Source organism: Schistocerca gregaria, chromosome X (genome assembly GCF_023897955.1).
Source record: "Schistocerca gregaria isolate iqSchGreg1 chromosome X, iqSchGreg1.2, whole genome shotgun sequence".
NCBI lineage: Eukaryota > Metazoa > Arthropoda > Insecta > Orthoptera > Acrididae > Schistocerca > Schistocerca gregaria.
Window position 1 is genome coordinate 209,809,503 of NC_064931.1, and position 14,787 is coordinate 209,824,289.

General features: G+C 43.9%; 1 protein-coding gene across 2 annotated transcripts in view; it reads left to right on the plus strand.

Annotated features, from left to right (window-relative positions):
• Positions 1–14,787, plus strand: part of LOC126297780 (histone-lysine N-methyltransferase trithorax-like) — a 221,568-nt gene that overhangs the window by 26,324 nt on the left and 180,457 nt on the right. For both annotated transcript variants that reach the window (XM_049988962.1, XM_049988961.1), the window contains exon 3: positions 12,441–12,638. In XM_049988962.1, coding sequence (XP_049844919.1) covers positions 12,441–12,638 — 198 coding nt within the window. The remainder of the gene's footprint in view (positions 1–12,440; positions 12,639–14,787) is intronic.

Below are 14,787 nucleotides of genomic sequence, written 5' to 3' on the forward strand. Positions count from 1 at the left end.
TATATTTCTTTTTTACATAATCTATCCAGAATCATAATGTCCATCTCATTAATGTTTGAATAGGGACTCACAATAAAATAAACATACATTAAATGTGTCAGCCCCCCTGCGGGTTCGGGGGTACGAATAGGCCTGCGGTATTCCTGCCTGTCGTAAGAGGCGACTAAAAGGAGTCTTCAAAGTTTCGGCCTTATGTGATGGTCCCCACTTGGGTTTGACCTGCCATTTTCAAAATTTCCGTTGTTAGTGCGTGCCATTTGGGGAAGGACGCCTTACGTGGTGTTTTTCTATTGGTCCATCGTGCACCTCCATCTTGCATGCTATCTATTGTCGTGTGGAGGGATTTACACCCCATGTCTTCTGGGTTGCCTCCTCGTCTTGTGCGAAATCTCCTTCTTAGCGCCCACGGCAACTGTGGACCCTTTCAACACCTAAAATCCAGCACGGTAGCCAGTCCGTTGTGGTGGGGTCGTCATGTACCCTCTTGGTGGTAGTCCCCTGACCACGCAGGGATCGCACTACAGATGCCAGAGCTGTTTTCTCCCCATGTATGCCAAGGAGTATGTGCCCATCTTGTCTGGGGCACGGGGACTCCGGGCAATGGGATATCGGCCAGGTACCCGTTGCTTTGGCTGGGTGGCGCCCTTGGGGAGAGCCCTCGTTCGGAGTAGGTGGCATCTGGGCGGATGTGGCGCAATGAAGCGCAATAAATCTCACCAAGCTGGTGGTCGCACTGCCACCAGCGTCTCTAAGCTAGGCAAAATTGAATTCGATGCTGCACAATATGATCCTCAGTCGTTCCCCTCGTTGGCTGCGCCATGGGAGGGACGCAGATCTAGTGCCAAGCAGGAGCCTTATGTACCACAATACCTTGTCTGCAGCAGGACTGATGGTGACTCCTTTCTTTCGACAAAGCCTATGTTTTTTGTGGAACACCTGGAGGATAAGTTTGGGGAAGTGGCGGGTTTGTATAAAATGAGGAATGGGTCCATCCTCCTCAAGACGTCCTCCCCAGCCCAGTCACGGGCGTTGCTCTTGTGTGATAAGCTGGGAGACGTCCCTGTTACCGTCACTCCCCACAGTAGCTTAAATATGGTCCAGGGGATTATTTACCATCGCGACCTCTTGTTACAGTCCGATGACGAGCTGAGAGCTGACTTGGAACGACGTGGTGTGCATTTTGTCCGTCGTGTGCACAGAGGACCCAAGACCATCAGGGTGGCCACCGGTGCCTTTATCTTGGCCTTCGAGGGTGCTGTATTGCCTGAGAAGGTCAAGGTAATGGTTTACCGTTGTGACCTCAAGCCATACGTCCCTCCCCCGATGCGGTGCTTCCAGTGCTGGAAGTTTGGGCATATGTCCTCCCGTTGCCCATCCAGCGCCACATGTCGAGATTGCGGACGCCCCTCTCATCCCGATTCTCCATGTGCGCCTCCGCCTGTCTGTGTCAACTGTGGGGAACACCACTCTCCATGCTCGCCGGACTGCCCCGTTCTTCATAAGGAGCGGAAGATTATGGAATTTAAGACCCTGGACCCGCTTACTTATCGCGAGGCAAAACTGAAATTTGAAAGGTTGCATCCTGTCCCTCTTCAAACTTCTTATGCTGCAGCTACGTTATCGTCGCCCTCGCGGGCGGCAGTTGTCGCCTCCTCTGTGCCGCCTTCAGTTGGCCCTCGGGGCCGTCCATCTCTGTCTGCCTCCCTCGTGCCTTCGGGCAAGCCTTCCTCTGTTGCCCCCTTAGCAGTTGGGGGCAAACCCCCTTCTGTCACTCCCCCTGCACATGCTTCAGGAGTGACATCTGCTCCAAAACCAGGGGGCTCGATCCCTCCCCCTCCCCCTCCCCCTTCTCTGCCGGCGTCGTCTCCGCCGGCGTCGTCTCTGCCGGCTCCTCTCTCGCGGAAGGGGTCCCTCGGGGCCCTCCCTTCTTCCGTTTCTTCTGCTACCCCGCCGGATGTCAGCCAGTGGCTGAAGGTTCATCCACATGCTGGTCGTAGGGCTTCTGCGTCGTCGTCAGCCTCTGATGCTCCTTCAGAGAAACTCTCTCAGCCCTCTAAGCCAAAGGACAGACGCGAGAAGAAGGTCCGGAACGGGTCCAAGAAGAAGGACGCTCCGGCAGTTTCAGTACCGCCTGCTGTCAATAGCTTTGGCTCTGGGGATGCGGTGGAGATCCTCGCCTCTGCCGCGGATCTCACCCTCACGGAACCCTCGGGGACCTCCCCTATGGACACAGCTGACTCTCGCTCAGTGGCGGCCGTTGACTCTGCGGCGCCGTCTGCCTCTTAGTCGCCTTCACGCCCTCCCAGTCCCTTCCTGCTTCCATTCTCCAGTGGAATTGCGGCGGTTATTTCCGCCACCTGCCTGAGCTCCGGATGCTTCTGAGTGTTTCCCCTGTTCTGTGCATTGCTCTTCAGGAAACTTGGTTTCCAGCAATGCGGACCCCTGCCCTTCGCGGTTATCGGGGATACTATAAGAACCGCGCTGACTGTCATCGAGCTTCAGGTGGAGTTTGCCTCTTTGTTCACCACTCTGTCTGTAGCTCACCAGTACCCCTTCTCTGACGCCTTTAGAGGCAGTCGCTGTCAGGATTGAGCTCTCGCCGGCTATTACTGTTTGCTCTGTTTACGTTCCTCCGTATGGGCAACTCCCCCGACATGTCTTGGCTGCGCTGCTGGCTCAACTCCCGCCGCCATTGCTGCTTCTGGGCGATTTCAATGCCCACAACCCTCTATGGGGTGGGACTGTCTCTGATGACCGTGGTCGCGCTGTGGAGCATGTGTTGGCTCAGCTCGACCTTAGCCTCTTGAACACCGGTGCTCCCACGCATTTCAGTGTGGCCTATGGCTCGTTCTCGGCCATCGATCTCTCTCTTTGCAGCCCCGGACTTGTCCCATCCCTTCACTGGAGAGTGCATCCTGATCTGTGTGGTAGTGACCATTTTCCCATCTATTTGTCACTGCCCCAGTGTCATTCTTCTGGGCGCCTGCCCCGCTGGGCTCTCAACAGGGCTGACTGGCTGGCTTTTACTTCTGCTGCCACCATTGCTTCTCTCCCACAGGGTGACATTGACGGGGTGGTCCGTGTCTCGACCTCGTCAATTATTTCTGCGGCCGAGACTGCCATCCCTCGCTCTTCTGGACTCCCTCGGAGGAAGTCTGTCCCCTGGTGGTCACCGGAGATTGCTGAGGCTATTCGCGACCGTAGGCGGGCTCTCCAGCGTCATAAGCGGCACCCGTCTCTGGAGACCCTCATCGCTTTTAAGAAGCTCCGTGCCTTGGCCCGTCGTCTTATTGCACGGCGTAAGCAGGAATGCTGGGAGAGGTACATTTCATCCTTGGGCTCCCGTGTCTCCCCGTCGCTCGTGTGGTCCCACATCCGGCGGATTTATGGATACCACACTCCTATGGGTGTCCCTGGAATCTCCCTGGACGGTGCTGTCTGCACGGACGCTGCCACCATTGCTGACCACCTTGCCACGCACTTTGCTACGAGCTCTGCGACTGCAACTTACCCTCCTGCCTTTCGCTCTCTAAAGGAGCGCGCCGAGCGGACGCCGTTATCGTTCCACACACGTCGTTCTGAAAAATACAATGCTCCTTCCAGCGAGAGGGAATTCCTCACTGCCCTCGCCAATTGCCCTGATACAGCGCCAGGACCGGACTGCATCCACGCGCAGATGCTGAAGCATCTCTCCAGGGACTGCCAGAGACACATCCTCACCATCTTTAACCGCATTTGGAGCGAGGGCATGTTCCCGTCGCAATGGCGAGAGGGTGTTATCGTTCCCATCTTGAAGCCCGGTGCGGACCCTCTGGCGGTGGACGGCTATCGCCCCATTACACTAACCAACATTTTGTGCAAATTGCTCGAACGTATGGTGGGGCGGCGTTTGTGTTGGGTCCTTGAGTCGCGCGGTCTCCTCGCTCCATCCCAGGGTGGCTTCCGTCAGGGCCGGTCTGCTGCGGACAATTTGGTGCGGCTGGAATCTGCTATCCGTACGGCCTTTTCCCGCCGTCAGCATCTCGTTGCTGTATTTTTTGATCTGCGGAAGGCATATGACACAACATGGAGGCATCACATCCTTGCTATGTTGCGCGAGTGGGGTCTTCATGGTCAGCTCCCAGCTTTTCTTCAAAACTTTTCATTGCGCCGCTCTTTCCGGGTGCAAGTCGGTGCCGCCTCTAGTTCATCTTATATACAGGAAAATGGGGTCCCGCAGGGCTCGATGTTGAGCGTTTCCTTATTTCTAGTAGCCATTAATGGTCTGGCTGCAGCCGTGGGGTTGTCGGTGTCTCCTTCTTTGTATGCCGACGACTTCTGCATCTCATTTAGCTCAACGACTACGGGAGCCGCCGAACGCAGGCTGCAAGCAGCCGTTCGCAAGGCGGCATCATGGGCTCTGACTCATGGATTTCAGTTCTCTGCGGCCAAGACTCGAGTTATGCACTTCTGCAGGCGTCGGACGGTCCACCCTCATCCGGAACTTTACCTCGACGGTCACCTACTTGAAGTGGTGGACACTAGCCGCGTCTTAGGACTCGTCTTTGATGCCCGGCTCACGTGGGTTCCTCATATTACTCAGCTGAAGCAAAAGTGCTGGCAGCACCTCAACGCCCTCCGCTGCCTGAGCCATGCGTCTTGGGGTGCAGATCGCAGCACGCTGTTGCGGTTGTACAGAGCCCTTGTGCAGTCCAGGCTTGATTATGGGAGCCTGGCCTATGGGTCTGCATCGCCCTCAGTGTTGACGTTGTTGGACCCCATACACCACTGTGGGGTTCGGCTTGCAACTGGCGCTTTCCGTACGAGCCCCGTGGATAGTCTGCTGGTGGAGGCCGGGGTTCCCCCACTGCGGATTCGCTGCCACCGACTGCTCGCCGACTATGCTGTCCACGTGCATTGCTCACCGGGCCATCCCAATCATCGCCTGCTTTTCCCTGCCAGGGTTCTCCCTCTGCCCGACCGGCGACCTAGGTCTGGGCTTTCCATTGCTGTCCGCGTCCAGTCCCTGCTGTCTGAACTGGGGTCGTTCCCTCTTCTGCCGCCCTTCCGGGCCTGTGCACCCGCGCCTCCCTGGTGTATGACCCGTCCGTCCGTCCGCCTGGACTTGGCACGGGAACCCAAGGACTCGGTTCCGCATGTGGCCCTCTGTCACCGTTTTCTTGCGCTCGTCGCCTCGTTTTCAGGCTGTGAGCCTGTCTACACTGATGGTTCCCTGGTGGATGGTCGTCCTGCCTACGCTTTTGCTCACGCTGCCCATGTTGAACAGCGCTCCTTGCCGGCTGGCTGCAGTATTTTTACTGCAGAGCTGGTGGTCATATTGCGCGCTCTTGAGCATATGCGTTCCTGCTCAGGTACGTCCATCGTCATCTGCAGTGACTCCCCGAGCAGCCTCCAGGCTATCGACCGCTGCTATACCTCTTCTCCTCTGGTGTCCTTTATTCAGGAGTCTGTTTTTGCCATTACCCGCTCTGGTCGTTCGGTGGTCTTTGTTTGGACGCCAGGTCACGTTGGCATCCCGGGGAATGAACGTGTCGACAGGCTGGCCAAAGGGGCGGTCGACGCCCCCACTTTGGCGATCGGCCTCCCGGCTCGTGATTTGCAGCTGGCGTTGTGCCGTAAGGTGCTTCAGATGTGGCGTGACGAGTGGCGTAGCCTGACTTCTCCGAATAAACTGCAGGCTGTTAAGGAGACGACCGATGTGTGGCAGTCCTCCCTGCGGGCTTCTCGCAGGGACTCTGTCATCCTGTGTCGGCTCCGCATCGGCCATACCTACCTGACGCACGGACATCTTTTGTGTCAGGAGGATCCCCCCCTGTGTCAGTGTGGGTCCCGGTTGACGGTCGCCCATATTTTGTTGGAGTGTCCCCGCCTGCGCACCCTCCGGCAGACTTTTAATCTCCCGGGCACGTTGCCTTTGGTTTTATGCGACGATGCCTCCATGGCTGACGACGTTTTAAATTTTATCCGTGGTAGTCCTTTTTATGGTTCCATTTAGGGGGGACCTGTCCCTTTCCCTTTCTGTGTATCTTGTCCTCGAGTGTCCCATTGGTCGCAGATTTTAATGTGTGTATTCGGGTGGTTGACTCTCTCCCAATTTTTGTTCCCATGGTCAGTCAACCAGTCTCCGACCCTCTTATTTTCTTCCGTTTCTTTCTGTCCAGTGTTCGTCTGTACTCTTCTTGTCTCTAGTGTTCGCTGCCACATTGGTGTTCTTTCAGTGACTGGGGGGAGGGGCGTCTCCTCCCCCCTTGGGGTTTTACCTGTTCCGTAAATTTTGTTTCGCCGGTTTTTTGGAATGGGGGACTGATGACCTTAGCTGTTTAGTCCCCCTTAAACATCCCAACAACAACAACAACATTAAATGTGTCAGTGTTATTTCTGGTTATCTCTAAGTGTCAGGTGGAAAGCAAATAAGATCTCTTGTCAAAAATTTTGGATTTTGAGGTATTGTAATTTTTACATTCAGCGTTAAATTCTGAACAATTTGTAACGAAAAGTTACATTTCTCTCTAAATTTCAATGAGCTGTGACAGGTTGGATATTGGTGATGGAAAATAGGTGTTTTGAGATAACATATTTTAAAGTTTCGTTTATTACTGTTGTTTAGTCAGACATGTTTAGGAAACAAATTCTGCATATGTATTACCCTGAAATGTCCTTTGAGTGGTATGTGGTTTTTAAAGTTAACACTACACAATAAGTGGTTAACCTCTTCTGACCTGTAGCACGTTACAGTGAAAAAAAAATATTTTAAACCAATAAATTGGCTCCAAATTGAAAGAAATTAGCATATCCTGCACATTTTTACTCTATGCTATGGTATCTTTTAGATTAGATTTTGATTTTGAAGCCATTAATGGGCTCAAAACCACCTAAAATTTTGAATTCACAAGACCACCAAAACTAAATTGCTGATATCCTCTGTTTTATAGTGGCCTAAAGATTTGATTTTCTACTTACAAAATACTGGTCTGAAGGGGGTTCAAGATCATTCACAAACAGCATTTTACCTCTTCTTCTTTGCTTTTTGAATATCTGGCTGGTAAGATTCTTCCTCAGGATCTCCATAATCACTGACTTCAGGTTCAGGTTCTCGTTCTACTTAAAGACATAGAATGTCTTTTTATTCATCTTTGCTGTAGGTCCTGATGTTTTTAAAAAGATAATCCTTTCATTGTTTTGTCATCCCTGCAGGAATTATTGCATCAGGAAACCCAATGGGTCCGGTTTCTTCAGGGAAGATCTGGTGCGTAAATTCATTTTCGTTAATGTCCATTTTGCAATGTACACTAGGTTTGTAGCTATCAATGAACAAAAAAGAGGGTCTATTTAGTTATTTGAGGTGCTTTGTTATTGCTACTAATCTTAAAGACATTTAACGAGTCATATGTATACACAGCAACTTCACCTTTTTCATTTCTAGCAGCAGCAGAATTAACATATGTTGTAGGTGTAGGATTTATTGCTGCAGTTATATAAGCTGTCAGCTGGCATTTTAGGGCTAATGTCTGCAAATTGGTAACAGCTGCAGGCATTTGTAACTCTCATACAAATGGGACCGCTTATCTTGTTTGGCAGTATTATATTCACAAAGCGTTCTTCTTTATACAAAGTTATTCGGAGCTCCTTAAAATGCCTATAAAATTTAGAAGATACTATTTTGTGAAGCATTACATTTTCAGCTGCAAAATTTAGAAAAGCAGCCTCTTGTTGGGCTAGTATTATTTTCCCATAACAACAAAAATTCCTTTGTCAGAAAACGGTCATTGGTTGTTTTTAATGACATTATTGACTTCTGTTGGACTCAAACAACTTTCAAATCTATACGAATGTGTTCAGAATTAAGTAAACTGCCATAGTATACAAAGAAATGAAAATAAATATTTTAAATATCATTGAACTTTTTGCTTGTATTGAAAATTGTTTCTTTGACAAGAGGTCCATCTTTACTTTCCGTTTCTCAAATATTGAAATGACAAATGTTTGTGGAACAGTTTCTACTTGTTCAATGGATCATAAAACTGTATCCATGTAATTACAATTGCAAGGAGTAATGGAAAGCATAAGGTGACATTTTTTGATGAAAATTTGTTATTTTTTAAAGAAGAATGTCCTTTTTTTGTCAAAAATTTCTAATCTGTTGCTCTACACACATTCGGATATTGATTTTGAGTAATATTGGATGGGGAAATTTGGCCACCAATTTCATACATGTGTATGAAGTTAATAGAAGCTTGTAAAAATCCAAAAATATGAGAATCAGTGACAACACTTGCGGCATACTAGTAACCTTGAAAAGTCTGGTTGCATTGGTGTCTTGAATAACAGTTGTGGATGAGATTCAGATTTAACTTCCTTCAAAACGGGAAGTGTGCTTGAGGGTGATACCAAGAGAATCGATACCCAATAGTGTTCAGTAAATGACATGGAAAATGTGTTCAGTGTGAATGTCACCAACAATAGGAAATGGAGAAAAACGATACTTGAAGATGGAGAATGGGGAAGGTGCAGAGTAGAGAGGACAATAAGTAACCAGCACAAGTTTTTGTACAGCAGAGTGTGAACTCTTTTCATGTGCTAGGTGTAGAGTGGCCACCTGATTACATCAACTATTACGGTTTGTCAGTAATTGCTACAGATTTATCATCTTAATTACGGAGTTATGGTAAGCTACTAGGAATTATGAAAATAGGCATTTTACATTTTGGTGTTTTTAAAAAATCGAAAAAGTTACTGTTTTCATTTCACTCATCATATGCTACCAAAATTGTTGATTGATTGTAACGAATTCCTTTTTGGGTATGTAGTAAACCTGTCTCCAAATGATTTCGTCTCCAAGGCTTACTAAGACAGGTTATGTTAAGTGATGACAAAAATTATTTGTTCTACATGTATCAGCTTAAAGGAATAGGAATAAAACTGCTTCTGAACCAGTGAACTTCACAAGGTTCCAAGGCTTCATCTGTAAGCTATTATGGTTTTTCTAACCAGGTGACAGCACAAGACGCGCAGTTCACCTATCTATCCATACTTAACACACCACTCTGATACTATTATAGTAATTATTTTTGATCACCATTGAATATATAAATTCTGTATTATATAAGTATAAGTACAAGCAAAACCCCAGTTACCTGAAGTAAAGGGAGAAGCCCAGGTTAAGCAATGAACATCTAACATGTACTACAATATTTTGTATTGCATGTGTTTTTGAAGGTGAAACAAATAAAAAAATCTCTTTGAAGGGGTTCTGTATTAAAGTTAAAATTACAGTTTTAGAATTACAGTACATTAATATGCAGCATATTGTGCTTCATTGTTTACAGCACAGTATCAAAAGACACATGCAGCCGAAAGAAACAACCACTTAACTGCACTATTGTCGATAGTGTAGCTTTGTTTAAGACTATTGAGTTGGTGGGTGGGTATGCAATCTGAGGCCAGGCATTCACCTCTCTCTGCTAATCGAAGTCCAGCACACTCTCAGCTCAAGTTATTTCCACGAGTACAGGATTTCTTTTAATTTGCGATTTTCGGAGTTGTTTCGGATAATCCACATTTTAGTTCAACCAAGTTCGGTTAACTGGGGTTTTACAGTAGATTGAGGAAGAAGAAGAAGAAGAAGAAGAAAAAGAGGCAGTGAATGAGGAAGGCCTGTAAGTGTTTTTGTATAACACACTGAAGACAGGCTTCTCATATAATAGTGTAAGTGAACTTTGTTTATAAAAATGTAAGTGCATTTTGTTTCCATGTTTTACTCATATTTTCAGTAATAATTTGTGAGATGTATGTGTATTGATTTTGCAGTATTTGAAAATTACATAAATTTTTTGGAGGCACCATTCATGTTTACTAAATTAATTTTTAGCCATTTCCACTTAACATGATTTTTCATGTACAGCTGCTTTTATTCCTGGAAAAGGTGTAAATCAGGCTTCTGATTTTTTAAATTATTTGGGAGTGAGGGCGGACCCACTCCATATTTTCTATGTGATTACTGATAGCTTTTTCTCTAGGTTGACAGCTATGTAATTATGAAGTTTGGAAGAACTGGTCTATAGGGTGTGAGTAATTAAGATGCGGATGAAATTTACAGTTTTGTGTTTAAGCAGTGTGTGGGCAGTCAAAAATATTGTCTATATTGCTAAGCTAACCTAATTATCTTTCGTCAGATGCTGTGACTGCCCAGAATGCTACTCAGTTATTACAGCAGAGTTAGTATGTGGCACATCAGCTATCACAGCCTTTCAAAGGGGGAACAACTTGAAGAAGTGTGCTACACACATGTAAATTAGGGTGAAGTGGGGTAAGTGTAACCATGGGGTTAGTGTAACCACGGCTTATGGTGCCTTAAAGAAGCTGTATTTTTACCTCTGACCTATCACACATATTAATTTATCCCTTTCTTTGTTATATTTAACCATAAGTTGTCAAATCTGACATAAATTGGTAATTTGCGAGTGAGTGACATGCTCGGAATTTGGTAGTCTGTCATTTTTGCAGTTTTAAAGATAACTGCACAATTTTTTGGTTAAAAACTAACTTTTGCATGACAAATTCAAATATGAGATTCATTTTACTCTACTGATAAAGCTCTTGATATGCCAGGCATGGTTACACTTACCCCAACTTTTTCCCATGTGGGGTAAGTGTAACCAACAGGCTGTGGAAAGTGTAATTGGGGGGGGGGGGGGGGGGGTTACATTTGCCCCAAACAAACTTACCGGAACAGATTTATTTATTTAAGCCGTAACCTTGTTTTTGCTATCACACTAAACTGGCCTTCCTGTACATATTGATACCAGAATACCTGATGTGCTGGATTTGTAGGCCTACTCAGTTTGTGTGAGATATATTTTGTTTTTTATTTAAGTCTACTATATTTTTAAACCATGTTTCCTTTTATAAAATATGACACAGTCCAACAGTGTAGTCCCAAAAAAGATTTTAAAGGAAACAAGGATAATAAGGAGAAAGCAAAACCTAAAAGCATTATCGACATAAAAAAGGGCTTGGTAATGAAAGTAAATCTTCCAAACAAAGTGCTGTTACTTTATTCGAAATGGCATCTCGGAATGTTGTGGAAAAAAATCCCTGATTGCTCATATGGGTAACAAGTAAAAAAGACGAAGTTGAATCAACAAGTGAAGAAAGTGAAACTGAAGGCCTATCTTTAATAAGTAGTGATGAAGAAAATGAGACTATAATAACACTGGACGATCTCAGGAAAGAAATGATGAACTGTGAAGAAGGAAAAGATGCAAACTTTTTTGAAGCCAAAGGTAAAATTACAATTGGAAACTATGTTCTGCTAGCTTTTGCAAGAAAATGTAAGAAAGTTCATTTTATTGGCCAAGTTACCAAAATTAATGATTTAGAAGATCCAGAAGTGATTTTCCTCAGATGCAAAAATAAGACAAAGCATGGCACCACATTCTACTGGCTGACAGAAGAGATGAGACGGAAGTTCCATCCTCTGATGTCATTTCAGTGCTGCCTGAGCCTACTTAGAGTTGCAGGGGAAACCTGACATTTGGTGTTAAATTTGATTCACACAACATCCAGTGACTAAATAATAGTTAGGGCCTAAGTGTGAATATATTAAGTTGAATTAGGGCATTTTAGCTTTAAACACAAATTGCCAACAACTTTAGTTCAATTACCATGAAAAATAATAGAAAGTGAACTTATAAAGTGAATTTTTCTTTTCTCTAGATATTTTATTATTTTTGTAAAATTGCCTACTACAGAAAAAATATTACTTTTGTAGAATTTAAACTAATAAATTACTGGCATAAAACACAAATAAATCATCTATGAAGCATTCTGTTTCAGTGTTTTATGGTTTAGGCTAACACTTATTTTTTAGTTTAGCTAACATTTTCTGTGTATTTCATAATATACAAAGAGGCGTGTGCTAAAAAAAAAGTTCATATCTTGATTAAAATTTAAGATATTTTAATAATTTAAAAATCCTCAAATTCATTAAAAATTGGGTAATCAGGTCACCTACCCCAAATTTCTTTTACAACCCTCTGTATGGGTACAACAATGCAGGGTTACACTTGCCCCGAACCATGGGGCAAGTGTAACCTCACAACACAAAATTTTGAAAACAATTAATTGATCATATAATTTATTTTTTCAAAAACAAAATGTAGATTGTTTAAAAGTCAATAAGTCAAACTTTAAGCATGAGAAATTTCAAAATCATATCTTAAATAACAAGTTGGCAATTTTGTGTCAAAGTTGAACTATGCCAAAACGTGGTTACACTTACCCCACTTCACCCTAAATATAAATATTTAAATTTTATGTGCCAGTATTTTACATGTGAAGTTATCTGTATGTATAATTTCAAAATATAAAACTCTCTCAAGATATCAGAACTTGTGGCAATATATTGTAGTAGAAGTAAAGAAATGTGCCTTCTTTTTCAGGTGCAGGTGGAGCACATTTACCAGAAACTGTGGAATGTGGGGTCTGTGGTGCTGTTAGATTTTATCGATTTGTAAAACAGGCCCGGAAATTTGGAATATTCAGTTGTGAGTCCTGTCGAAAGTTCATTTCTAAGATGATCAAGAGACAGTCCTCTCTGAAAGGAAGTTCATCACCTTTGGAATGTCACAAAGGCAAAGGTATACCAGTGAATAATTTATAAAATTTAAATAATAATAATAATAATAATAATAATAATAATATGTCCTAATGCAACCAGAATTGTCATTTCATGTTGCCCTGGGACAGTTTCTGTTTCTAACTAGTGCAGTATGTAATTGTTATCAGTTTGTTTTATTATACGTTAGATTTCTTAGTACTGTCATGTGTTTAGATAACCATATTGTGTTTCCATTCTTTTGCCATCATTGTTGGCTGTAATGCTGTGATGAGGATTGTAGTTTTGTTGTGTTTATTCCAAGGAAGGTTTAAACGCGCATAAAATTGCTTCTCGACCTTCAGAGATAGACTAGACTGTTTTAGAAAAAATAAATGCTAGAATTCAGTCTTCTAACCATTTGTTAATCATTTTAGGATGTGTCTTGGTTTATACTCTCATTCGCTAGTTTTCAGAAGACTAAAATGAAAATACTTTCAAAAAATAGTTACTTAAGATTGGCTTGTTATTGGATAGGAGCAGGACACTGAAATCTTTTAAGAGGATTTGATAGAACCACTACAGATAAAACTGAAATGAAAATATTAAATCTCTAGAGCTGAAGATAGTTGGGAAAAACTCTTGGAAGTTGCTCATTCAGTATTTTAAGAGGGAACATAAAGCTGTCACATTCACCATCCAAGATACCTGTGATGTAAATGACACTGAAATGTGATTGCTTGTTTATTTATTTTTTCATTTTATTGTTTTGTAACTATATCATGGAACAACTTTTCGGATTACAAATAATATTTCTTAAGTAAAAGAAAGTTAATCAGGAAGATTTGTAGCCCTAGTGTGTGAATTCCCTGTAGGATGTTGTTGAAGAGTAAGAATTCCAACATTTTCACACAACTTTATCGCATTGACTCATTCAAAACTTGCAGCATTCACTCTGTGAACATAAGACAGGAAAGCCATCTGAACTGGGATAATATTTCTTTAATCATTGTAGAGGAAGATATTATTATGTAGGTTTAGTTTTCAGAGGGCTTCCCCTTACAGTTCATATGGAATACACCGATACATAATTGCAATTTTGTACTCATCTAGGTATGCTGCCATCATATACGTCATATAAGGACATTATTATATTGTATTGTGAAACCAAAGACACAGCTGTTTGATTATATTGTTTATTTCAATAGACCTATTTTGATCTGGTTGCCATCTTCAGGTTATATTAGCTGGTCTTGATATCTGTATGACTTATAAAATAGTGTGTCAGCAACTGAGACGTTGACGTCATGTGGATATCAAGACCATCTGATACAACCTGAAGATGGCAATCACATCAAAATAGGCCTATCGTAATAAACAATATAATCAAACAGAGCAATGTCTTTAGTCTCTCCACGTAATATAATTATTGCCATTGACATTAATACACCAATCCTCATGCATAGGAAAGAAATGCATGGCTTTATTATAGAAACTCTTTGGGTGCCGATGGATCCAGTTTTCCATGGTGTTCTGCACTTTTCACAGGTGAACCTCTGACCTTTGAGAATTTGTTTTAAGAGGCAAAAGACAGGCGACTCACATGAGGAGATATTACGGCTGTAAGGAAGGTGTTCGAGAACCTAACATTTTTGGAGGAGGTTAAGGGTCTTCTTGGCCTATGTGACTTAACGTTGTCCTTGAGAAGCAGTATCCCATTCGAGAGCTTGCCCCCTGCATGTGTTCTTGATGACCTGTTTGAGCCTCAGCAATTTGTTTCTTTAAGATGATAAATCTGTAGTGTTAAATGTTGCACCCTGTGGTAGCCAGTTGATGAGTAGAGATCATTCTTCACTAAAAATAAACTGAGCATCACTTTTCTGGCCTTAGTGACAGAGTGGGCTTCTTTTGTTTTTGGGACAAGGGGAGTCAGGATGCCGCCACTCTGTGCTCATCCATTTGGAGGCTGGGTCAGAATGGCGATACCACATTTTGTCATATACCACAATGTCAGCAGTGAAATCTGTTACTCTCTCCATGTATCTCAGCGGATGGGTCAGGTAAACGTCAGTTCTCATGATATTCTAATTCTCTGAAAGATGCTTGGGAACCCACTGTGCACAAACTTTGATATAATGAAGCTTCTTGTGTTTATGTGCTTATCAACATTTCAACAGCAAAGTGTCAGATAG